The 26,912-nt window shown below is 39.3% G+C and overlaps 1 protein-coding gene and 1 long non-coding RNA gene across 3 annotated transcripts in view; one reads left to right on the top strand and one right to left on the bottom strand.

Annotated features, from left to right (window-relative positions):
- Positions 1-4,453, bottom strand: part of LOC124612291 — a 35,661-nt gene extending 31,208 nt beyond the window's left edge. The window contains exons 1-3 of one of the 2 annotated variants that reach the window (XM_047140398.1): positions 3,897-4,453; positions 3,707-3,788; positions 3,449-3,635 (exon numbers count right to left, since the gene is read on the bottom strand). In XM_047140398.1, the coding sequence (XP_046996354.1) occupies positions 3,449-3,635; positions 3,707-3,788; positions 3,897-3,938 (311 nt within the window). In that variant the 5' untranslated portion in view covers positions 3,939-4,453. The remainder of the gene's footprint in view (positions 1-3,448; positions 3,636-3,706; positions 3,789-3,896) is intronic. The other variant, XM_047140400.1, reaches the window with a different exon arrangement.
- The window catches only part of LOC124612292, a 43,534-nt gene continuing 20,556 nt past the window's right edge, over positions 3,935-26,912 (top strand). Inside the window, exon 1 of the long non-coding RNA XR_006979524.1 lies at positions 3,935-4,898. This is a non-coding gene — a long non-coding RNA (uncharacterized LOC124612292). The remainder of the gene's footprint in view (positions 4,899-26,912) is intronic.

Below are 26,912 nucleotides of genomic sequence, written 5' to 3'. Positions count from 1 at the left end.
CAAGCTCAGCTGAGATTACCAAACAGGAAATTCATTTGGCAGATGTGCACATGGTACAAGGCGAGGAGCGATGTCAGTAAATAATGTCTAGTATGTGGATATTTTGCATTCTTGTACTCCCATCCAAAACATCAAGTACTTCTATGAGGAAATTCCACATGCTTAAAATTATGGTTTAAATGGCAAAAGAATGCTTTCAGGTGCATTGCATGACATAGCCCATGTGAATCATGTAGAGATTATTTCAAATGACTAAATGATAGAACCTAGCCAACATATCTAGAACTGTCTACATTTGTTAAAGAAAATCTAAATAAGTCTGACCTAAGGAGGACAACTGACGACTGCAACGTAAGAAGTTTACATATAATTAAAGCACCATGCGCTGCATTGGAAAAGACGCGTGACAGCTACAAATACCTTGCTATTGTCTACAACAACAAACTACCTAAAAACACATAACAGTGCCAATAAATAAATTTAAAGATAATAAATTGTGAAATGGATGAAAAGTAGCGGATTTTGGTCTGCTAACTTGACTGTGTCACAAATGATCCAAATTTCTTATGAGGCATAGTCCATATCCGTTCAGGCACGCCAGGGAAAAATCTTACCTTCATAGTCTCAGATGTTATTGAATTTAGCCTATGTTAAAATGAAGGACTAATTAAGGAACATGTATCTTTTTTTGTTTTCTCAACAAACAAAAATTCTGCCCCAAGATACAGCCCTCCAAAGATGACGATGTGCATACTATTTTGAATGTGCGAATTTTGTAACAGTTCTACATATTTTGTCGAAAAGCTGTTACAGTATCACATAACAGGCTCATAAAAATCAAAACCTAGCCTTATTTATCACAATTTTAGTTTTGAAAGATGAGTAGGAGACTCATTCTTCAAGCATTTTAAATGGTTCAAAAATGTATGTGAAAGACCCAATGACTTAAAGGTTCAATTTACACAACTTCTGTGCACTCTGTTTTGTGCTGAAATTAGCCAGTCAATGAACTAAAAATGTGTCCCACTGCTTCAGTATCTTCCTTTGATATAGTGTGATGCCTTCCTGTTGAACTAATAGGAACTGGAACACTTACAATCTTCAAAACATTGTGTACAGGAAGTGAGCACTCATAGCATTGTTGCTGTCCTTCAGCTGGAAACGCATATTCAGCAGCTGGTCCATGTGGTAGCATAAAGTTCACTACAATTTCATTTAACTCATAACTGGTGCCTATAATCTCTGCAATCCACCAGTCACAGTCATACACACACACCACAAACATCTCCCTTCTCAGGTTGTGAATCTGAATATTATCCTGATGTTTCTGAGTTGTTGGCCGAATGAATGAAATTTCTTCTTCCTTGCTCTTTAAAGTGTGTGCAATATGAGTTTGCCAATCACTCTTGAGTCCAAAAACGTGTCTTCTGAATTCCTTTCAAATTAGTAGTTTGTTCAGATCATTCTTCTTTTTTCTGCTCACAGAATTCTTTGATTTCCTCTTTGGACAAAAGAATGAGAGTTGTGGATGTGTAAGATTTCACGACTCTTGGAAAATCCTCAGCCTTCTGAATTGCAGCTGCATTTGGTCTGGAAAGATTATGTTTTGTAGCATGGTGCTTCAGCAGGCCCCCTACTCCATCACATGGAACCTTCCCGTGACCTGAAGCACTGTATACCCAGTTAGATGGCACAAGCGACTTACTCAATTTAAAACAGCTGGTTACGACTTTTAAAATGACTAGGAGCACCATTAGAAATGATGATGATCTTCTCTGGCCCTATTTGCAGTTGAAGAATGTGCCGAGTCATGTCCTGTGTCATCACTTATGTGCCGAGTCATGTCCTGTGTCATCACCTATGTTTGTTGTTGTTGTGGTCTTCAGTCCTGAGAATGGTTTGATCCAGCTCTCCATGCTACTCTATCCTGTGCAAGCTTCTTCATCTCCCAGTACCTACTGCAACCTACATCCTTCTGAATCTGCTTAGTGTATTCATTTCTTGGTCTCCCTCTACGATTTTTACCCTCCACGCTGCCCTCCAATATTAAATTGGTGATCCCTTGATGCCTCAGAACATGTCCTACCAACCGATCCCTTCTTCTAGTCAAGTTGTGCCACAAACACCTCTTGTCCCTAAGCCTATTCAATACCTCCTCATTAGTTATATGATCTACCCATCTAATCTTCAGCATTCTTCAGTAGCACCACATTTCGAAAGCTTCTATTCTCTTCTTGTCCAAACTATTTATCATCCATGTTTCACGTCCATACATGGCTACACTCCATACAAATACTTTCAGAAACGACTTCCCGACACTTAAATCTATACTCGATGTTAACAAATTTCTCTTTTTCAGAAACGCTTTCCTTGCCATTGCCAGTCTACATTTTACATCCTCTCTACTTTATGGAGAATATAGTACTAATCAACAGAAAATAATCTAACTTTTCTGTATTGGCAGTTTAAAATTCAAAAGGCGACAGTAAAAGAACTTTGACAGATATGTCGAAATGGAGGATACCATCATAATCATAAAGCAGTTGTCTTTCAAACAAACAAACAAACAAACAAAACTAACAAAATATCTAGAACTGTTACAGAGATACAGCATTTTTAAAACAATTCCGAAATTCGCATTTTCAAAATGGTGTTCATTGTGTCATCTTTGGATGCCTGTATCTCAGGGCAGGAATGTTTTTGGAGTAAACAAAAAAATACATGTTTGTTACTTACTCCTGAATATGGTAAATTCAATAACATTTGAGACTATGAAGGTAGCCCACTCCCTTAAGTTATACTGATTATGCCTTGAGAATACACAATAAATAAACAGACTTTATTTTATAACCCAGTCACTGGTTGTATTTACTGATGTTCAAAGGTGAATGAATCATCTAATTTGAATAAATATTTTAGCTATAGTAAAGTTTAGTTTAAGAGGAGCCTAAAATGTTTATTGATGGCCAGCTTTACCTACACCACTGACAGATTTCTCGGTTGAACTGCTTGATGTGTATACTATTAATAATATCAAATGGTGTGAGTGATATATAAAATCGGGTTTCTGCATGTTTTGTGCAGTAATGTGATTAATGTTAAGTGCGTGTTGTGAATTGATTTTTCTGTTTGATTATGCATGGTTACAATAATTTAAGAATTAGGCCTATATGCATCACACTGTATTGTACAAGTATATGTACAGGAAAAAATTTGCTATCATCTCTTAAATTAAAATATGGTTCAAGTTTTTTGAGCTATTTCATATCCGTGAGGGCCATTTCGAATATGACCTAAAAGGGCAACAACATACATTTTTCTTTGTAAATCGGCGATAAACTTGCTTTAGGGCATGTTCTACATCGCCGAGGAGATCTCTATGAATACAAGGAACAAAAAGTGTATCTAATCTCATCAAATTATGTGATGAAAGGATGATCATACTGACCTTTTTGGTGAGGTGTTACGGCATACTTCGTTTTGAATATTTTCAACCCATGCTGGAGAGATGTCTGATGTGATTGACAATGGGATAAATATTTCGTCCCTTTCAGAGGATGCAGAATGTTTGCCAGTAAGATAGAAAAAATCGTGTAATTCGTTGTAATGATGACGAACGTTCCACAGCTTTTCCACTGAAAATTATACGCGTAGGTTACAATAGACTCAATCTAAATCACGAAATTTCAGATTTTTCGACATATACCTTCACACAGCTCCATATAAACCTGAAAAGCTACTGCAATTTTATGTTGATTCTGGCATCCACTCTGAATCATTTTCTGCAACTACAAACAAATATGTATTTACCAGTAGTGAACACGGGCAAGAAAGAGAGAAATAAGTCGCATCAAAACAGTCTTAAAAGATCTTTAAAATCGAGATACAATACTTACGACCGGATGAATTTTTCGGGCAGTCGTTGCCGTTGCTTCCATTTCTTAGTTGTAATGTTGTTCGAAATCTTTAAATACAGCAATGGTGTGTTCTATCCTACGTTTCGTTTATTCCAGAACTAAAATAAATGTTTTTTTGGCACCTGAACCTTTTTTTAAATCAATTCGACTCTACTTTAAATCTCTATGCGTGTCAATGGCCTTTTTAGCATCAACTAAACAACTACCCTAAACACAACACTCACCTAGCACGTGTACAACTGGTTGGGTGGGAGTGTGTGCAAACAGAAAGCCACACCTTCCCCAGGTTCGCCAACGCCTATTAACATGTACCGTGTGTAGTGCAATTTTTTTTAGGAGGGTCAAAGGTCGCTTATTACGCCTGCGCTGGTTCAGGAATTGTTTCATCATTAAACCTAGCTTAAACATACTTAAATAGACACAGCTTTTGACAGTGATTGCTACTACACACAATATTGTTTGCTTAGAAGTTTGGGACACACACACAGCAACGGTACGTTGTTTTCAGATTTTCGGAATTCAGACATCGAGAGATTTGGAATTTGTTATTTCTGAAATCATAAACTGCTTCCTAGGGTAAATCCTAAATTTGTTACGGCCAAATGTAAAAAAATATTGTGTGTTATTTGGGCAGAACCTTGCAGTAATTGACGAAGTGTTTTCTGATGTTAATTTGCCTGATATATTAAAATGGATAGCGTGATACATAATTTGGACAACGAAACAGTTTCCCTAGAAGAGAGGGAACCTAAAAAGTCGATTAAAAAAGCTAAACGGAAACGATCAACTTCTGGAATTAGGCAAGGTAAAGAGAAGCAGAAAGCAGACGATGGAACAGCAGCGTCTACTAAGCAAAAAGCTCCTGAGGATGAATGTCAGACAATAAATATCACAGAGACAACGAATTTGAGTTCCAGTTCTACCGGCGAACAGTTTTACAATAATAACATTCTATACGACGTCTTGAGTGAGAAAAAAAAGGTAGGAGTATTGTGACTCTACGTTTCATGTTAATTTTTTTTTTAAATCTACATGATGTTACGGTACATCTACCTCTCTTTTAACGCACTGTGAAGTACCAACAGGTGCTAGAATAAAGTTAATAGATTTCCCTGGACTGTCAGTCCAGGTTTACAGTTACTGATAAAATAAACTTGCTAAAAAGATGCCAAAGAACCACAGCACCGTGCACCAATGTTTGCAAATGTGCTCCAGGGAGCTGCAGAATAATATTTTCATTGTTGTGGCTCCAAACAAACCATGCCACATTAATGGGTAATTGTAGACATGTGTGACCATTACCAATTGGTGTTTTGTTGTATGGCTTTACGTTCTGAGTTAGCCCCACATTGGAACATAAAATATAGAGATTCTACACACAAAAAACTGTCTCTAGTAGTTTAAAGAAAGCACAGGTCACACCTGTGTACAAGAAGGGTAGCAGAAGTGATCAACAAACTTACTGTTGAAGTTGATGCCCGCCCACTTTAGAATCTTAGTACATGTTCTGAGCTGAAACGTAATGAGACATGCTAACCAGCACAGATTCTTACAACATTGGATGTGCAGAGCTAAATTTGTGCTCTTCCCACATGGGATCCTGAATGCTGTGGATCAATGCAGTTGGGTAGATGTATTTCTTGACATCTAGAAAGCATTTCATTGAGCACCACATCAAAACTTATTAACAAAAGTGTGATCATATAGAGTATCAATCAAAATTAATAACCAGATTGAGGATGTCTTGGTAAGGAGGACATAGATATGTGATTTATTCATCCTGTTAAGCACAATTTTCAAATCATTTGATTTGATATACAGGAGACATGTCAAGGTTTACAAAAGAATCTTTTTCACTTTTTTAAGAGAGATACAAAAGTTTACATTATATTTGACATTTCTAAGTTACAGCTACACGTGTACATAGAAAGTACATGTAATACAATCCCTGTGTTCAGATTGTGAAGCTGTTATGTTGTTTATTTATTTATTGCTTATGTAGCCTGACCATATTATGAATGATGATGATGATGATTGCTACCACTACTAGTAATAATATTATCAATAACAACTAACACTAATAATAATAATGAAGGGCATTTTGAATGCTATAGATTAGCTTAGCACATTTGAAGCCATGTTTAGTGTTATCAGAAGCAGAAAGGATAAAGGAGGAGGAGAATATTGAAATGATAGTGACAGTGGCTTTCGGGAAAGTACAGAATGTAAATAGAGAAATAAGCCAACAAGGGGTAGGGAAAAGTGTTGGGGTATGGGACTGCCAAGAATGAGCTGCACAGAGTGTAGGAGAGATGGCTGTTGTGGCAGAAGATGAATATCATTAACTGTCTCTCTTTGCTTGGAAGGTATTTAATTACTCAGAGATTTTGAGGAAGATTGTTTCAAAGTCGAGTTCCTGGTATGCAAAACGGTTTAGTAAACGTGGCAGTGCTATGTGATGGTACAGAGAGAGAGTTTTACTTTGTTGAGAATGAGTATATCTGTTGTACTGTTCACTCAGTGGAGTAATAGATAGTCAAGGCGGGGGAGTATTAGTTTCTCTATAAGCTTATTTTTAAGCTTGAAAGGAAATTTTTTATGTTTGTGAAGTGACAGATAGTCATTGACAGATGTAATAGTAGTTTCAGGCATGTCTCAGGAAAATGTACAGAAGCAACATGATCATCATTCAGGTTGAATGATGCATTGATGAACAACATACATAGTAATCAATGCAGATGATGCAGTTATCGATAATGAAGTTCTGGAGAAAAAAAGGTGCACAAACAATCTCTTTGGTCTCAGTAAGATTTCAAAGTGGTACAGAGGTTGGCAGCTTGCTCTAAATTTTATAAAAGTAAATATGTGCTTTTCAAAAAAGACAGAAAAACAGTATCCAGTGACTATAAAATAAATGAGTCACAATTGGATTAGTCAACTCTTACAAATATCTGGGTGTAGCAATTTTGGGGAATGTGAAATGGACTGATCAGTGATAGGTAGAGTAGGTCTTGGACCATTGGTAGGACACTAAAAAAGCAATTCTTCTACTAAGAAGATTGCTTTCAAAACATGTGTGACCCATCCTAGATTATTGCTGAAGTGTGTGTGACCAATACTAGATGGGACTAACAGGGCATATTAGTATACAAATATGGGCAGCCCTATCGCTCACAGGTTGGTTTGACTCACAACAGAGCATCACAGAAATGCTGCAGACCCAAGAAGACAGATGCTAACTACCCTGAGAAAAGCTACTAAAAATTCTACAAACCACAGTTATAGTGAAGAAAGTTCTGGGTGAATGTTGTAAATAATTTAGGAATACAGGTGACCACTCTTTGAATGACAGAAGTGTAGAGCCAGCAAAAGGCACACACAAAGGAAGAGTGAAAACTTGCTACCGTCTGGAAGAAACCTTACATAATTGACAGTGGTTTGCAGATAATGAATGGAGATGTAAATACAATACCATTTTATGCATTTGTGATTTGTAGCTATCAACCATTCATCTTGCTTAGACCCTTATCACCAATACATCTACACTTTGCAAAACACATAATGGCATGCCATCCACTTGTGGAGTGTGGGAGGATGATTGTTTAAATGCCTACGTGTGTGCTGTAATTAATCTTATCCTGTCCTCATGATGCATAAGGGGGCAATATATAGGGGGTTATAGCATATCCTATAGTCATCATTTAAAGCTAGTTCGAGACTTTGTGAGATCTTTTACACCTGTAATTCAGCATTTTTATGACACTGTCACATGGATCAAACAAACCTGTGACCATTTGTACTCTCCTTCTGTTTACGAATTCAATATCTGCTGTAGTCCTATTTAGTATTGGTACCACATACTTGAGCAATAATCTAGGCTGTGTAACTTGAGTGATTTGTAAGAAATCCCCTTTGTAAACGAATTGCACTTCCCCGGCATTCCACCAATAAACTATAGTCTACCACCTTCTTTACCCACAACTGAGGCTATGTGCTTATTACATTTCATATCCCTGCAGAGTGTTATTACACCCAGGTATTCATATGAGTTAACCAATTCCTTCTGTGACTCATTGATATTATAGTCATAGGATACTACATTTTTTACATCTTGTGAAGTGCACAATTTTACATTTCTAAACATTTAAAGCAAGTTACCAGTCTGTGCACCACTTTGAAATCTTATCAAGATCTGACTGAATATTTATGAAGCTTCTTTAAGATAGTCTGCAAGATCATTAATATACAATATGAACAGCAAGGATCCCAACACACTTCCTTGAGGCACACTCGACGTTACTTCTACATTTGGTGATGACTCTTCATCCAAGATAACTTGCTGGATTCTTCATACCAAAAAATTTTGCTTGATACCCCTTATAACTGTAGTTTTGATAATAAGCAAAATGCGGTGTTGAGTCAAATGCTTTTCAGAAATCAAGAAATACTGTGTCTGCTTGACTGCCTTGATCCAAACCTTTCAATATGTCACGTGATAAATTTGCGAGTTGGTTTTCACATGATCAGTGTTTTCGGAATCCATGCTGGTTGGCACGGAGACGGTCGTTATGTTTGAGGTACCTCATTATGTTTAAGTTCAGAACATGTTCTAAGGTTTAACAATAAGTCTGTGCTGAGGATACTGGATGGTAGTTTTGTGGATCACTTCTGCTACCTTTCTTGTATATCAGTCTGACCTGTGACTTCTTCCAACTACTGAGCATGCTGTTTTTTTTTATTTTCCCCCCAAGGGATCTGTGATAGATTATAGTTAACAGAGGGGTTAGCTCAGCCACAAATTCAGTGCGGAATCTGACAGTGATTCCATTGGGCACTGGAGCTTTGTCCAGTATGAATGATTTCAGCTGTTGGATCAATCCATACCAAGTGGTCCAAAAAAAAAAATTATAATAATAATAATAATAATAGGTTGCTTGACCACCTCAGAAAAATTTTGTATTTGCTAGGTGAATTCCCCAATGTTTAGTAATCACAAAAATATTTTTTTAAAATTTATTGTTCATTATTTTGAAGTGGTGACCATATTTGTTCCAGGCTGCATGCGTTTTTTCGTATTTGCAAGCATCTACATTTTTTACAATTATTCGGTAATGGATTGTCCTAAGCCTTTCAGATAAAATGCATTTAGTTCAACACAGTCTGGGTTACAAATTAACATCATTATCACTTAGCTGAATGTATTCTTTAATATATTTTCAATAGTTCAAAGTTATCAGCCACAAATTAAAAAAACTCTATTTTTGAACAGTAGTTTTCCAAAGAAAGATTAATTTCTCAGCTTTAATATTTTTTCTGATATTACACTGTATAGTACAGTTACTTTTTATAGAGTATCAATGGTGAGCAGCTTACACTTTAAAAAATACACTATTTTTTAAAAATGGATTTTTTTTAATTTTTCCATTTTGTGGCCTGCAATATCTTTATTGAGGGAACAGATAAAAATCCGAAAATTTGACAATTAATATACCTTTATGATATCAAACTTCAGTATAAATTTCAACTTTGAGATTCAATTGGTCGTCATGGAAAACAAATTACAAACACAAGTAAAAAATACGTTTTTTAACATTTGTGATATCTAGGCTTATGGAATAAAATATATCAATTACAGTTTATAGATTAATCATATCTATGATTACCTACTTTTTTTATTGAAAATAAGCCTACTAATTACATTATATTGTTCTCTTGTTATTTGTTTTTAGGACATTGCTCATTGAACATTTGAGAAATTTGTTCACTCAGTTTGGGTGGTAGGTTATAAGTTTGCCCAGTCACAGTTGTAAATTCCATGGGAGACAGCTTCCTTAGTACATTTTTAAGTAGCATCCAAACTTGATTCTTCTCAGTTTTTTTAAAAGATGTCCTTGGTCCAGGAGGGGGATAAAATACAAAATGTACATCTTGGTTTTGACAGTCAATATTACCAATCCACCACTGTTCATCATAAACACAAGCCACTATGTCCTTATTTTGAAGAACCAGTTGCACAAATTTTCCACACTGAAGAAGTTCACTATCAGGTGAAGTTGATGTGATCTCACACTTCAGTAAGTTTTGTGAATGGGGTACATAACAATGAAAAGACATAGTGCCTTTAATCTTCTGACAAGTGCTGTACCTTTCCTTCAAGACACTGTCATAGACTTCTTGTATTTCCTCACATTGTACAAAAACCTAGGTAATTCCTTTGATATGTTTTTTACTTATTTCAAACATTTCTTGAGGTGTTATGATATGATGGTCATCGGTCCACTGCAGACTTCCTTTTGTGACATCTTGCTTTGTTGTACCCTCGACACCATCAGAAGCATTCTTTCCATGGCATAAAGTGAAAAAGTGCCATTATACATTAAACCCAAAATCTTCTTTATGGAAGAAGAGGTTAATAAAAAAAATTGTTTTGTTTTAATGTGGTTTGTTAATTTTAGTTGAAAAAATGTGCACTGCTGTAGTGTTGTGTTCAAGGTAGTCAGTTCTGACACAAACTCTGTGGCTCATTAGTTGATCTTCATCTTTATAATAGAATACAAATGGATGAACTGTGGCCTGTTTGTTTAGCCTGTGGTGCCCTTGTACTTCATCTTGAACAACAAAGGAATAATTTTCTGAAAAGTCAGCAAGAACTAAGCATTCTTCAGCTGCCAAGGTTTGGTTTTGTCTTTCAAAAATTTACACTGAGCTTTTGCAATAAAATGATGCATTTTCAGATTTTCAAGGTTAACCTCCAACACTTCAAAAAACTCTTCTTGTGATTTTATGACTGTCACCATTCAGTTCTGTCTTGTGTCACCCATTGTTTGTATTTTATATTGTCAGGCATCAAATCATCATCTTCGGATTCTTCAAACATGTCAAGTGAGGCTTGTTTGCCTGGACAATCTCCACATTTTCCCTTGATCATACAATTGTAACTGTCAACATTGCATACCATAACTTCCAAAAGGTCTTTATAGTCAACTCTTAAGATTGGCCCCATCTGTCATCAACTTTATGTTCTGATGATACAAACTAACACAAATATTATGGGCGCCAGATTCCCCTGCAACAATACACTGTCTTGGTCTCAACTCGCAAAACTTTGATCTTCCAATTTGAATGTCAGGATTTTGTTTTTTAAATTCAGTGAATAGTTCATTTAGAACCATTTACTTTCACAGAAACACAGTCTTTTTTGCCAGACATCAAATGGGTGTTATCGTCATCATCATGTTGTTGTTGTGGTCTTCAGTCCTGAGACTTGTTTGATGCAGCTCTCCATGCTACTCTATCCTGTGCAAGCTTCATCTCGCAGTACCTACTGCAACCTATATCCTTCTGAATCTGTTTAGTGTATTCATCTCTTGGACTCCCTCTACGATTTTTACCCTCCACGCTGCCCTCCAATACTAAATTGGTGATCCCTTGATGCCTCAGAACATGTCCTACCAACCGATCCCTTCTTCTAGTCAAGTTGTGCCACAAACTTCTCTTCTCCCCAGTCCTATTCAATACCTCCTCATTAGTTATATGATCTACCCATCTAATCTTCAGCATTCTTCTGTAGCACCACATTTCGAAAGCTTCTATTCTCTTCTTGTCCAAACTAGTTATCGTTCATGTTTCACTTCCATACATGGCTACACTCCATACAAATACTTTCAGAAACGACTTCCTGACATCTAAATCTATACTCGATGTTAACAAATTTCTCTTCTTCAGAAACGCTTTCATTGCCATTGCCAGTCTACATTAGATATCGTCTCTACTTTGACCATCATCTGTTATTTTGCTCCCCAGATAGCAAAACCCCTTTACTACTTTAAGTGTCTCATTTCCTAATCTAATTCCCTCAGCATCACCCGACTTAATTCGACTACATTCCATTATCCTCATTTTGCTTTTGTTGATGTTCATCTTATACTCTCCTTTCATGACACTGTCCATTCTGTTCAACTGCTCTTCCAAGTCCTTTGCTGTCATCATTATAATACTTAATAACTTTATTGATTTTGTTTTCACCTACCAAATTAGATGCACTTTTCTTTTGTAATGCTGGTAAAATTCCCTGCCCTTTTACTAATTGCCTTGTTAACTTAACAAGACATTCTGACACATTAAATTCATCACTAACTTTTGCACAACTACAAAAATTCAACAGTTAATGGATAATCTTAATTTTATCCTCTTTGTTTGAAGTACTGCATTTATTTTTAGTTTTCCTATCAAATCATCATATTCGATTGGTGAAGTTTTAGAACTTCCACCTGTTTTAGTACATATTGTATTTTGAAATGAAACTTACAAATTCTTTTTGACTGTAGCTGCCACTTTCTCAATTTTTATGTTCAAGCCACTTGGTCTTCTAATTTTACTAGCAGGCGATATACCCAGGATTTCACAAGCTCTATCTACTTTTTCAATGGTTGCTGATAAGTCACAACATTCTGTATCTGAGGTTTCACTATCCTTTCTCTTGTGAATTACAAATATCTTAGAATAACATGTTGGACACAAGATTTTCCTGGTATGAAATTGACAAAATAACATGGTGGAGCCAATGATTTTCCTGGTATGAGATTGACAAAAGGGCTTTTATTTTTAGAATAATGATCAAATGTTATTTCTCGTAGACCTTGTGTTATAGGTTTCTTATGTTTCTGAAAAGGGTCCATGCAACACTGTCCAAAAAGGTGAAGAAATTTTTTTAAGTATTTCATTCCATGGTACTTGCATGTTGATTTGACCTCTGGGCCGACTCGTAAGTAAAACAACACTTTTTCTTCTTCACTTTAACCTTTGAGTAAAGTAATGTCTTTAGGATACACTCCATACACACATTTATGGCCTGGTTCATTAAAAATAACACCAACAGAACACTGAGACACCATTTTTCAACTGCACACTTCAAGAACTTCTAGCTAAATAAGTGTGGGTAGACAATTGTTGGTGTAAGGGGGAAGACAACAATCAGACTTGTATAGGCTTGCAGATGCAATTGTTAGCCTGCTGAAACAATTACCACAGCATTGTTTTGACAAATGATCATTAGCTAGTGTAATGTGGTGGGTTACATTATGCAATTGGTATACTTTATTTGATTAGCCTACCAGATATTGCAGATGTTAAAAAACATATTTTTTACTCGTGTTTGTAATCTTTTTTCCATAACTTCCAATTGAATCTCAAAGTTGAAATTTATACTGAAGTTTGATATCATAAAGGACTATTAACTGTGAAATTTTCAGAATTTGGTCTGGTCCTCCAACAAAGCTATTGCAGGCCACAAAATGGAATATTAAAAAAATCTATTTTTTTATAATAGTGTATTTTTTTAAGTGTAAGCTGCTCACCATTGATACTATATAAAAAGTAACTGTACTATACAGTGTAATAGCAGAAAAAATATTAAAGCTGAGAAATTAATCTTTCTTTGGAAAACTACTGTTCAAAAATTGAGTTTTTTTTAATTTGTGGCTGATAACTTTGAACTATTAAAAATATATTAAAGAGTGCATTCAGCTAGGTGATAATGAAGTTAATTTGTAACCCAGAGTGTGTTGAACTAAATGCATATTATCTGAAAGGCTTAGGACAATCCACTACTGAATAATTGTAAAAAATGTATATGCTTGCAAATATGAAAAAATGCATGCGACCTGGAACAAATGTGGACGCCATTTCAAAATAATAAACAATAATTTAAAAAAAAAATATTTTTCTGACTACTAAACATCGGGAGAATTCACTCAGCAAATATAAAATTTTTCTGAGATGGTATGGATTGACCCTGTTTGTTAATGCCACTTATGCTAATGCTTGTTTCACTTGTCTTTTCAGTTGTATGAAAATTAAATTGGGGCAGTTTTCCTGGGCTTTCCTACTTAAAGTAATATTTGAAAGTAGAGTTAAGCATTTCAGGTTTTGTTTTGCTACCCCTCAATTTTAATTTCTGTCTCATCCACAAATGAAGGGATGTGAATTTTGGTGCCACTAACAGGCTTGACATATGTCCAGAATATCTCTGGGTTTCATGAAAGTTCATTTCAGAATATTGTAGTCATTGAAGGCTTCACGCATTGCTCTCTTGACAGCCAAACGTATTTCATTTAGCCTCTTGCTATCTACAGTCCTATGCTTTATTTTACACCTACTATGCAGTAGTCTCTGTTGCTTTACAAGACTGGGTACACATTTACCAGTGCATGGTCAACTACTCTTCTAATCCTGATGCATAGCTCCTCTTCGTGTTCCTGTCCTGTGCTAAAGTTCATTGGGATATTTCACGACTGCTTTTTTGTTTAGTTTGTTGAACATGTAGATTTTTTTTACTTGTTTTAGTTGTCCTTTGCATTTTGGTAATCATTGTTGCCACAGCTGTATCACGGTCACTGATACCAGTTTCGATGTGAACATAGTCAAAGAGGTCAGGCCTATTTGTTGCCATTGGACCTAATATAGTTGTATCGTCAGTGCGTAGAGTTACATGTTCTGCGGAGTTTTCAGAGTACGCATTTAATAATTTTTCACAGGATGTCTTGTCACACCCACTGCTAACAAAACTGTAATTTTTCCAATTGATTATTGGATGATTAAAGTATCTACTGATATTCTCAGTATGATGTGGGAACTTACGTACAAGCAAACTCAGGTTATCTGAAGTTTCTGGTTACATCAGGACATGAGACTGGTGGTTGACAGAAGGATCCAATTACACTTTAATGCTGATATGGAATCTTGCCCAAACAATCTCACATAATACACTTTCAGTTTCTGTCTGAGGATTTGAGTTTCTTGTGTACTGCGACAAATACACCACCTCCCTTTGCCAACATATGCCACAATCTGCAGTTGATTGCACACTGTTTCCTCAGTGTCTGACAGAATAGCCTCTTCAGCATTATGAATGAGGCACCTGGTGTTCCTTCCCGCATCCTTGGTGCTGGACCCTTTTGTGTTTTCTTCCTCTTGACACAGGACAATGCAGGTTTCTTCAACAGGTGAAGTTAGTCCAACTGGCTCAGTTTCAGTGGAACACAGCACCATGAATCTGTTGGTTAGAGGGACAACCTGAGTCCTCCCTGGTCCATGTCTATCCTGAACAGAATGCCTATAGTACCACTGGTATGCCACTGACAGTTAAGTGGACAGGTAGTGCCAGATCCCATTATTTCCTGCACACGAGAAAGGATTCACAGGGAGGATAGTACCTGAGATAACTTTGGCTTGTGGGAGCTCTCCCAACACAACAATTCACAACAGCTGCCAGTCATTTGACAGTAGTCAGGGCAATTTCCAGCTGCATATGAACATCTACTAACTCATCCCATGTTGGAGAACAGCATTCACAGTTGGGCTGCATTGTGGCTGCTGCAGTGTTTTACATGGCAGTAAACAAATAACTTTAAACTAAACCTGCTGATTGTCTTTGAATCTGTTGTGCTAAAAACATTACTACTTCACTTTAAGAACTGAAGTGTTAATATGCAAAATGATATATCTACTAAGGCAGAAGGTTAACCTATGGTAAAAATTACTAGTTTTGTAACTTTTTCTATATCTTCATCAACATCCATACTCTGCAAAATACCGCAAAGTGCATGACTGAGGGTGCACTCCTTTGTACCAGTTGTTAAGGTTTCTTCCAGTTCCATTCTATATGGAGTGGAGGAAGAATAGTTGTCTGAATGCCCCTGCATGTGCTGTAATTATTCTAATTGTGTCCTCATGATATCTGTGTGAGTGATACTTAGGGGGTTTTAGGATATACATAGATTCATCATTTAAAGCCGGTTTCGGAAACATTTTTAACAAACTTTCTTGGGATAGTTTACTTCTATCTTCAAGAGTCTGCTATTTCAGTTTCTTCAGTATCACTCACCCATGGGTCAAACAAGCATGTGACTATTTGTGTCGCCCTTCTCTGTATATGTTCAATATCCCATGTTAGTCATATTTGGTACAGGTTCCACACACTTGATCAGTATTCTAGAATGGGTCACACAAGTGATTTGATTTGTAAGCAATCCCCTTTGTAGACTGATTGCAGTTCCCCAGTATTCTACCAATAAACCGAAGTCTGCCACCTGCTTTACCCACAACTGGGCCTATATAATAATTCCATTTCATATCCCTACAAAATGTTGCACCAGGTATTTGTATGAGTTGGCCAATTCCAACTGTGGCTCTTTAATATTATAGTCATAGGATACTGCATTTTTCGTTTTGTGAAGTGCACAAGTTTACATTTCTGAACATCTAAAGCAAGTTGCTAACCTTTGCACCACTTTGAAATCTTATCAGGATTTGACTGAATATTTATGCATCTTCTTTCCGACAGTATTTCATTGTAGATAACAGCATCATCTGCAAGAATTCTGAAGTTACTGTTAATATTGTCCACAAGGTGGCTAATATACAACATGAACAGCAAGGGTCCCAACACACATTTCCCTTCTACTTTAACGATGACTCTCCATCAAAGATAACGTGCTGTGTCCCTCCTATCAAAAGTCTTCAATCCAGTCACAAATTTCGCTTGATACACCATATGATTGTACTTTTGATAAAAAGCATAGGCGTGGTACTGATTCAAATGCTTTTCGAGAATCAAAAATACTGCATCTACCTGACTGCTGTGATGCACAGCTTTCAAGTTTTGAGACTATAGTCACTAACAAATTCAAAAGTAGTATTAACGTACAATAAATGTAAGTAACAATATTATGAGAAGGAAAGTTGCTACTCACCATATAGCGAAGATGCCGAGTTACAGATAGGCACAACAAAAAACCTCTCACAATAGTAGCTTTTGGCCATTAAAGCCTTCGTCAACAATGCACAACAAAAAACCTCTCACAATAATAGCTTTCGGCAGTTAAAGCCTTCGTCAACAATACACACACACACACACACACACACACACACACAACTGCAGTCTAAGGCAACTGAAACCATACTGCGAGTAGCAGCACCAGTGGATGATGGGAGTGGCAAGTGGGTGGGAGTAAGGAGGAGGCTGGAGCGGGGAGGGGGAGGCACAGTATGGTGGAGGTGGCAGATAGCGAAGTGCTGCAGGTTAGGCTGAGGGCAGGGGAGAGGTAGGAAGGGGAAGTAGCAGAAAAGGAGAGAAATAAAAAGACTGGGTGTGGTGGTGGAATGTCAGCTATGTAGTGCTGGAATGGGAACAGGGAAGGGGCTGGATGGGTGAGGACAGTGACTAATGAAGGTTGAGCCCAGGAGGGTTACAGTAACATAGGATGTATTGCAGGGAAAGTTCCTACCTGCACAGTTCAGAAAAGCTGGTGTTTGTGGGAAGGATCCATGTGGCACAAGCTGTGAAGCAGTCATTGAAATGAAGGTTGTCTTGTTTGGCAGCATGTTTAGCAACAGGGTGGTCCACTTGTTTCTTCACCACAGCTTGTTGGTAGCCATTCATGCAAACGGACAGCTTGTTGGTTGTCATGCCTACATAGAATGCAGCACAGTAGTTGCAGCTTAACTTGTAGACAACATGACTGCTTTCGCAAGTAGCCCTCCCTTTGATGGGATATGTGATGTTAGTGACCAGACTGGAGTAGGTGGTGGTGGGATGATGTATGGGACAGGTCTTGCATCTAGGTCTGTTACAGGGATGTGAGCTATGAGGCGAGGGATTGGGAGCAGGTGTTGTGTAAGAATGGATGAGTTTATTGTCTAGCTTCGTTGGATGGCAGAATACCACTGTGGGAGGGGTGGGAAAGATAGTGGGCAGGAGATTTCTCATTTCATGGCATGATAAAAGGTAATCGAAACCCTGGCGGAGAATGCAATTCAGCTGCTCCTGTCGTGAGCGATAGAGTACGAGGGGAATGCTTCTCTGCAGCCAGACAGTGGGGCTTTGGTAGTTGGGGGAAGACTTGAAAGATATGGCACGGGATATTTGTATTTGTGCGAGGTTGTGGGATATTTATGGTTAGTGAAGGCTTCAGTGAGACCCTCGGTATATTTTGAGAGAGGCTGCTCATCACTGCAGATGCGATAACCACGGGTGGCTAGGCTGTACAGAAGGGACTTCTTCTTATGGAATGGTTGGCAGTTGGGGCGGAGGTATGCTGGTGGTTAGTAGGTTTGATGTGGACGGAGATACTGATGTAGCCATCTTTAAGGTGGAGCTCAACATCTAGGAAGGCTACTTGTTGGGTTGAGTATGATCAGAGACCAGGTGAAGCAATTGGGAGAGAAGTTGTTGAAGTTCTGGAGGAATGTCGATATGGTGTCCTCACCTTCGATCCAGATAGCAAATATATCATCAATGAATCTGTACCAGATGAGGGGTTTAGGATTCTGGGTTTTTAGGAAGGATACCTCTAGATAACTCATGAATAGGTTGGCATAGTATGGTGCCATGTGGGTACCTATAGCCATATCCTGGATTTATTTGTAGGTAATGCCTTCAAAGGAGAAGTAATTGTGGGTGAGGATATAGTTGGGCATGACGACTAAGAAGGAGGTTGTTGGTTTGGAGTCTGTCGGGCATTGGGAAAGGTAGTGTTCAATAGCAGTAAAGTCATGGGCATTAGGGATGTTAGTGTACAGGGAGATGGCATCAATAGTGATGAGCAGAGCACTGTGTGGTAAAGGGACAGGACCTGTGGAGTGTCGGTGGAGGTAATGGTGGGTATCTTTTATATAGGAGGGTATGTACCTGGTAATAGGTTGAAGGTGTTGGTCTACATTTCCGTTGTTTGATAAATGCAATTAATATATATCCTTCTTGAAAGGGATGCTTGGTATGACACAATATGTTAGTTATAAAGTATGCTACAGTAACTAACACAAATGCCGATTTACTGTGAAATAGTTTATGTACATGACAGTAATAATTTCTAAAACATCTGAGAAATGTACGTTTATTCATGTTGATATGAGTAAATCACTGAGGTGGATTTGCCATGTAATAAGTTATCCACAACATTCATAGCTTACAAAGATTTTCAGAAATATACTTGTTAAATGTACTGTTGTCAAAAATTTCTAAAAGAGCTCTATACTGGTGATTGCAAATCATTTTTCTGAGTCACTTTTGGTTTATAGAGTCTGGTAGACAGATCTAAAGAGTAGATATATTTGCCACTGTAACAGTTACTAGCGAGGTGTATGAACGTAATCACAGCTATCAGAGAACACAGATGTACTGCATGCCATTAAAACATAAGACAGCTTGTGTATAAAGAAGAAACCGAACTTCTAACAGGAAATGCAAATCTTCAGGAGGAAACGAATTTTCCGATACTGCCCGTTTGCTTTGACTCATGATGTTATCAAAGTGGTAGACAATATGTTTAAAGTGCTCACTATAAAAATAATTATGATTATTCTCATGAAATCACATTTGTCAGTTTCCCCTGTTCACAACCAAACTATGCCTTTCAACCTAATCTAGACTTAAGGGTACCCTAGAAATCAGTACCAATACTTCACCACAAATAAGATTTCATACTGACATTTGTTGAATTCACCAATTCAAAATCAAATTCCTCCCAACCTATCCTAGACCTTGCACTGTGGTGCAGATTTGTCTGCCACCACATGCTACATTCCAGAATTTTTATATATGAGGGTAGGTTGCAAAATTCTCTGAACTGAGTAGGGAAAAAATGACTTACCTCAGTGAAACTTTGTTATTTTTCAATGTAATCTTCCTGTACGCAAATGCACTTGGTCCAGTGATGCTCCAATGCCTTGATCCCATCGTAAATGTTAGATTGCTCCAGGCTTGCAAAATACTAGACAACTACAGCTATCAATTCTTTTTTTGACAAGAATCTCCATCCACAAGAAAAATTTTGAGTTTTGGAACAAGTCTTACAAAGATACACCAGGCAAATAAGTTGGCATTGCCATGGCAATGACACTTGTGTGTGGACACACATTGTCTTGATGAAAAATGACTTTCTTTCATGCCAAACTTGGCTTCTTTTCGTGTATCTTTTGCTGTAATTGGTCCAGATGATTAGTGTTGTATTATCCCAGTGGGAAGATAATGTATCAGCTGAATCCCTTTCGCGTTTCTGAAAGGTGATGCCAAGACCTTTCCAGCTATCCATGTTGCCTTTGCTTCCTTTGATGGTGATGAATCAACATGTTTCTACTGTGTGGACTGTCGTTTTATCTGTGGGAATAGTATTGGACCCATGTTTCATTTGTGGTCACAAACTGGTACAAAATATTGTGTTTGTTGCTCTAAAAACAGGTCAAACATTATTTGGACATTTCCATTGTGATGTGTTTTTAATTCTGCGATGTCATAGCACCCATCTAGCAAATAATTTTCTCGTATCCAATTCCACTGTTAAAGTGTGAAGTGCCTGTTCAGATGAAATCCCTACAGCTTCAGCAATTCCTCACACCTTCAGTCGGTGATCCTTCATGACCATTTTATGCGCTTCTGCTGTAATTTCTGGGGTAGTACCTGACCACTACATAGATCATCGTATAGGCTGTCCTGACACATTTGTCCACTTGGCAACACTTGAATATGAAGGAACAGTTGCTCCCGCCCTCAGTGTGTTCTGAAAATTGGCATGAATTTCCTTTGCTTTAATACCTTTCTTTATGAAGTACTTAATCACTGTAATCACTGCTCAAATCTTGCTATCTCCGCCGCCCTCCCCCCCCCCCCCCCCTTGCCCCCCCCTTCCTCCTGCATACACACACAAAAAACACTACCCAGGAACATCAACAGAGAAATAACCACACCACAGGTATCTGCTCAGAGCTCAGATGCATCACCTGTTTATTCTTAAAGGATTATGTATCATTATCAGATTACCTCCATTAGGAAAGTAGAATGCGCTCCATGACTGTGATACAACTTTCAAAATGGTAAGGAGCAGCATTCAGTCATCATTTCTGTTCTAGCTTTATTAGAGCAGATCCAGATTTCAGCTAGTAACTAGCCATTACCAGTGCAGTACCTGTAATACAACTCCAAAATATTGCACTGATAATGGCTAGTTTCTAGTGAAAATCTGGATCTGCTCTAATAAAGCTAGAATGAAAACAACAACTGCTTGTTGCTCTTTACCATTTCAAAAGACCTGTTATTACACAGAAACCTCGTGTGCTATCAGTGACATCTGCTGGTTATTCTGCAAGTTTTCCAAACTACCCTCGTAGAAACAAAACTAATATTATTTATGTGGTGTCTGTTCTTTTGAACATGTGCAGAAGAACATATACCATTGTTGATCCTGCAGCCTTACAAGACGGTTATTCAAAGGAATAATGTCATTAGCTGCTAGTGGGCATTGAAACAACTCAGTGGGGAAAGTTGAAAATGTAGGCCTCACCAGGACTCAAACATAGATTTTTCTGTTTCTCTCAAATGTTGCTTTAACCACCTCAGCAACCTGCAGACAGTCCCTGGCTGACATTAATTTCCAACTCATCCACACACTACTGACGTAGTGCCTGTGCACATTACCCTAACTACTGCTAGTGTTTGCTGATTCCCTTAGGAGTTTGGGTGTGTTCATGCATTTGCATGGAAGAGATCATTGGCCGTCTTGCCCTTGTTACATGTAGTGTCAGACGTGTCCAGAAGATCAGATACCATCACTGCTGAACTTCACTATTAACTCATTGATGCTGCAATGACCATTCAAGAGAAACAGCAAAATCCCCATTGATTTATTTCAGTGCTCACTAGCAGCTAATGCCATTATTCCTTTGATTAACTGTCATATAAGTCCGCAGGATCAACTACGGTGTTTGTTCTTTTGGACATGCCCGTGTTCTTTCAGACATATCAGAGAGAACAGACAGCACACATACATAACTAAGACAAGACACCCAATGATCCCTTCTGTGCAGATGCTCAAGCAAGCCTAAACTCCTGCAGCAATCGGCGATCACTGCAAGTAGTGAGAGTAATGGGCATGGGCACTATGTCAATAGTGTGTGGATAAGTTGCAAATTTTGGTTGGTAGGAACTGTGTCTGGATGGCCAAGGCAACTACTCGTGAGAAACAGAAAAATCCAGTTTAGAGCCCCAGGCTGACACAAATTTTCAACTTTCATCATTGATGTATTTCAGTGCCCATTCGTAGTTAATGTTGCTATTCTTTTGATTAAAATAAATAATGTCAGTGTTCTGTTTGCATGTACAAGATGTCATGGGCCAAAACCAACATCTGGTATTGGTACATTCAGCTGACCCCTTCTAATTTTACTGGTTAATCTGTTGACTATATGGTCCTGGAGGAATGTCATCAGACTATGTTGCATAAATTCCAAAATTTCTCTTGGAGAACACTTCCGAACATTGTCAGATGGGCATTGCTGGAAGGTAACGACTGTCACAGTTGCAGCTTGCTAGCAGCATCCACCTTATGATGTTGGGCAGTTATCTTGAGGAAATATTGCAAAATTTACACAGCAGTGAGGACAAGAAAGCTGTATGTTATTAATACCAATGAAAAGTAAAATGAAAAAGCAAAGAGAATATTAGCATGTTGGAAAACCAACAGAACCCTAAACTGCAACAATTTGTTCATTAAAGTGACACTTGCCAAAACAGCAAATTTACAACCCATTTTGCCAAAGTTAAGAAAACTTAAGACATTTTAAAAAAAATTTTTAGTTTACCACCTCAGTCACACATTTATTTATCTCATGACTTGTCTGTATCAATATTTGATCATCTTCAGATCTGTGTAGTTGCATAAGCAGCCTGTGGTATCCATACTGAACTACAAATTACACTGTGACACATACTTCCCAACTACACTGCATTTTTGCATCCAGTTCCACATGGACATAATGGGTTGCATACACAACTACATAGAGCTGAAGATCACCAAGTGTTGATAGAAGCTAGTCACCATAAAATTAACTATGCAACTTAGACAGTGAAATAAAGGATAAATTTTAATTTCAATACAGTTGCAGGGTCTTTCATTACAAATACATTTGCAGTAGTGAAACTAAAAACAATTACACAAGCATGCATGTACAGTTATTTAATACATTGCCAGCACAGGCACAAGGTAAGTGTCCTTCAAGGGCTCAGCATTCGCTTGCTAGGTATGGGCTTGCCAATCCCAGGGTTCCTGAGCTGGGAGCTGATTAGCACCACCAGTCTCCTGTCACCGTAAACTCTGAAAATGCTTCAGTGACCACTGTTAATGGCACAGTGGTGGTTGTGTGTCACAGGGACCGGGCATTTTGCCTTGGATTGTGAGGTTTGTAAAAACATCTAAAAAAAAAAATCCTCAGTCTTAAGGTGTGTTGTGTGCTGATGAGATGCATGGCTGTTGAAGTGGAACAATCATTAGTGGGCAGTCTTGGGGAACCTTCCACACTTCAGTTGTATAAGGCTTAAATTTTCTTTTGTTCTACAATATATATTGCAGAACAAAAGCAAACTAGTGCTTTTCACTTATTATAATGTTGTTCTACCAAGAACCAATGGAAGATTCTGTTAATATCTTAAATTTTCTCTTCCTCCTCCCAGCAGAATGGGTGAGCCACTGGTAGGTACCAACACCCAGTCGAACAAGAAGGCTCAGGTAGCTAGTCCTCCAGACTCAGTTAATAGTAACAGAATGCAAGCTGGTTGTCAGAACGTGTTTTTAATAGTTAAGAGGAAAAAGAGCAGCTTCGATAAAGTTTCACCATTTTACATACAAAAAGGTTTAGAGGGCATTGCTGGAATCTCAAATCTGTCAAGCACTTGCGAAATGGGACTGTGTTGGTCAAAACATCTAGTTCCCAACAAGTGTAGAAGCTCCAGAAAGCTCAATGCCATTGGGAGTATACAACTGAAACTGAACTGCACAACACCTTGAACTATAGCAAAGATGTTGTGACTTACAGGGATCTGGGAACTGAAAGCTGAGTGGTCCCAGAGAGGTATTACTGATGTGCAAAACATTGTGAAAAAAGTGGATGGTAATCTCGTCAAATCGGACTCTTTTTACACTCACACTTAACAGAACGAAACTTCCACAGTGTGTCAAATCAGGTTTCCTTCACCTAATCGTGTGGCCTTATTTCCCCAAACCAAGTGTGATGTTTCAAACGCCAGCTATTTGGGCACGCTTCTATTGGTTGTAAAGGAGAAGCCACTTGTGGCAAATGTGGTAAAACGGCCCATGATAGAGTTGTTGTTCATCTCCTCCAAAGTGTGTCAACTGCTCTGAGGATCACCCTGTCTGGAGTATGGACTGTTGTGTCTGCCTTGAAGATTGGAAGACCCAGGTGATAGAAATGACAAAATGCATCCTGTATGGTGAAACTAAAAACATATACAAGGCCATGCAGCCACCCCCATTCACTGGTTTCTTTGCTTCTATTCTCAATCAACCAGTCCAGAAAAGTGATGCTGCTACACAAATGGTGGTTGCTAGTGTCAAAACTAGTACCTATGTTTGTAATGCACCTGTGCTGCTGCAGTTACTTCAAAGCCTGCCCCTACCACCAGAACTTAAGAAAAAGTCATGGTTTCTAATGTTGCTGAACTCTCTGCCCCTCCAAAGGTCCAGTCATGTCCACCATGCAGAGCTACCACTAACACTTCTGTGGTTGTGACTCTGAAGCCTACACAGACCAAAAAAATCAAAGTTGTAGGTGACGAATTGCCCACTGATGGAGATGTCAACATCATCCCTGTCTGACATCTCTCTTGAATCTTCTTCAGAGGGGATGGACCTTGATGTCTGAGTGGGGCAATTATCTCACTTCAAGACTGAGCCTTCACCCATTGCAGGCTCCCCTCCCCAGCAGAAAGTCAGGATCCCCTCAGGGGGTCCACAACTCTTTTGTGGATACGTGCGTAGCGAGCACGGGACCCCGAGCTAATGTGGCCTTTCTTCCTTTCCGGGCTGCATACCTTCCCTTTCCGCATCCTTCCCCATCTCCCATCTTACCCCCCCCCCCCCCCCCACCTCAGGCTCTTTCCTTCCCTTTCTCCCCCTCTGGGAGTATGGTTTGTGCCTACGTCCGGAGACGGACGCTCGAAACAGTAACAATTTCTTTGCTTTCTCCGCTTGCAAGTCTTCGTTCTTCTTCTGTCCTTCTCTTTTCCTTACTCTTCCCTTTGCCCTTTTCTCCACTGCGGCGTTTGAGACCCCTCTTCTTTCCTTTCCTTTTCTCTTTTTTCCTCCCTGTGCGTGTCTAAAGGCCGACTCACGCATTTCCATGCGTAGCCAGTGACGGGGTAACGCGTAATTCCCCGCCCCGGATAGACAGGTAGGACACGTACGTACCCCCTGGTAACGGCCAGGCCCAGGGAGGGGTGATTACCTGAGCTGATACCTTCCGAAAGTGCCGATTGGTCCCTCTGTCCGTTTTTCGGGAGGTGTGACCTGAGGTGTGAAGAATCACCTAAGGCGGGAGTGCCCCCACAAGGGAGGAGCGTGCCATCGGAGACACCAGTAATCATGGGGAATTCTTCCGCAATGGTTTCCTCACCTTCCACTATGTCCGCTCACAAGTGTAAGTTCACTGAGTCTCAGCCACAGACAGTTCTTCCATCGTTGCCACAGTTCCTTGTTGTTTCTCGGTCTGACGAAGGTCACAACTTCTCCACGGTCAACCCTTTCATTATTCAGAAAGGTGTCGACGCAATTGCAGGTCCTGTAAAGTCTTGTTCCAGATTACGGAATGGCACCTTGTTGTTAGAAACAGTCAGTGCCCTCCAGGCACAAAAATTGCTGCGTACTTCACTGCTCCACACCTTCCCTGTCCGGGTTGAAGCACACCGCACTTTAAATTCCTCGCATGGAGTTGTTTATACATGCTCCCTCGATGGATTGTCTGACAAAGAAATTCAGCACTACCTGTCTGACCAGGGCGTAACGGCTGTTCATAGAGTTATGAAAAGGGTTGACACAAACATCATTCCAACCCGCACTGTCTTCTTGACATTTGACAAAGTTCAACTCCCATCGAAAATCAAAGTCGGCTATGAGATAATTTCCGTTCGCCCTTACGTCCCAAACCCTACGCGTTGCTATCGGTGTCAGCGGTTCAATCACACCAGCCAGTCCTGTTCCAATCCGGCCAAATGTGTTATGTGTGGCAAGGATGCCCATGAGGGTGCTTGTCCACCTCCATCCCCTCGCTGCATCAACTGTATGGGTGACCACGCTGCTTCCTCTCGAGATTGCCCCATTTTTAAAGACGAAAAGCTCATCCAGGAAATCAGAGTGAAGGAAAAGGGACCGAGCGAGGTGGCGCAGTGGTTCGACACTGGACTCGCATTCGGGAGGACGACGGTTCAATCCCGCGTCCGGCCATCCTGATTTAGGTTTTCCGTGAGTTCCCTAAATCACTCCAGGCAAATGCCGGGATGGTCCCTCTGAAAGGACACGGCCGACTTCCTTCCCCATCCTTCCCTAATCCGATGAGACCGATGACCACACTGTCTGGTCTCCTTCCCCAAAAACCAACCAACCAACCAACCAACCAACCAAGGAAAAGGTGTCGACCTTTGCTGCTCGAAAATTATTCACCAGTCGCCAGCCCACCGTGCCTCAGATAGGAAAATACAGCACTGTGCTTGCTTCTCCTCGGCCAACAAAGGAGGCGGGCGGCCACGCAGACTTGCGACCTCACCTTTAGTACCACAGTCGTCAGATCGGCCAGTGCAAAGATCGCCCGTTCAACCTCACCACTTTCGCCTGCCCACTCTGTGGCTCAGCCTTCATCGGGTTCTGCTAAATCTCGAGCCCAAAAGTCAGACACCAAGACTTCGAAAAAAGAGCATACTCGTGAAGATTTTTTGCGTACCCCAACTTCACAACCATCGGTTCCTCCTCCATCTAAACATCATATTTCCAAGAAGGCTAATAAGAAGCCCAGTTCATCTCCTTCTCCGCCAAGGCGTGTCCCATCTACAGCACCACATGGCGGAAATCGCCCTCGGCCGTCTTCTGTGTCGCCGAGGCGCACTGCTGGCGGCCGATCAACCGGCCGATCGCTGGTGGCAGGAGCTGCTGCTGAACA

This window comes from Schistocerca americana, chromosome 4, assembly GCF_021461395.2.
Source record: "Schistocerca americana isolate TAMUIC-IGC-003095 chromosome 4, iqSchAmer2.1, whole genome shotgun sequence".
Classification (NCBI taxonomy): domain Eukaryota; kingdom Metazoa; phylum Arthropoda; class Insecta; order Orthoptera; family Acrididae; genus Schistocerca; species Schistocerca americana.
This window is presented reverse-complemented; position numbering and strand designations above follow the sequence as displayed.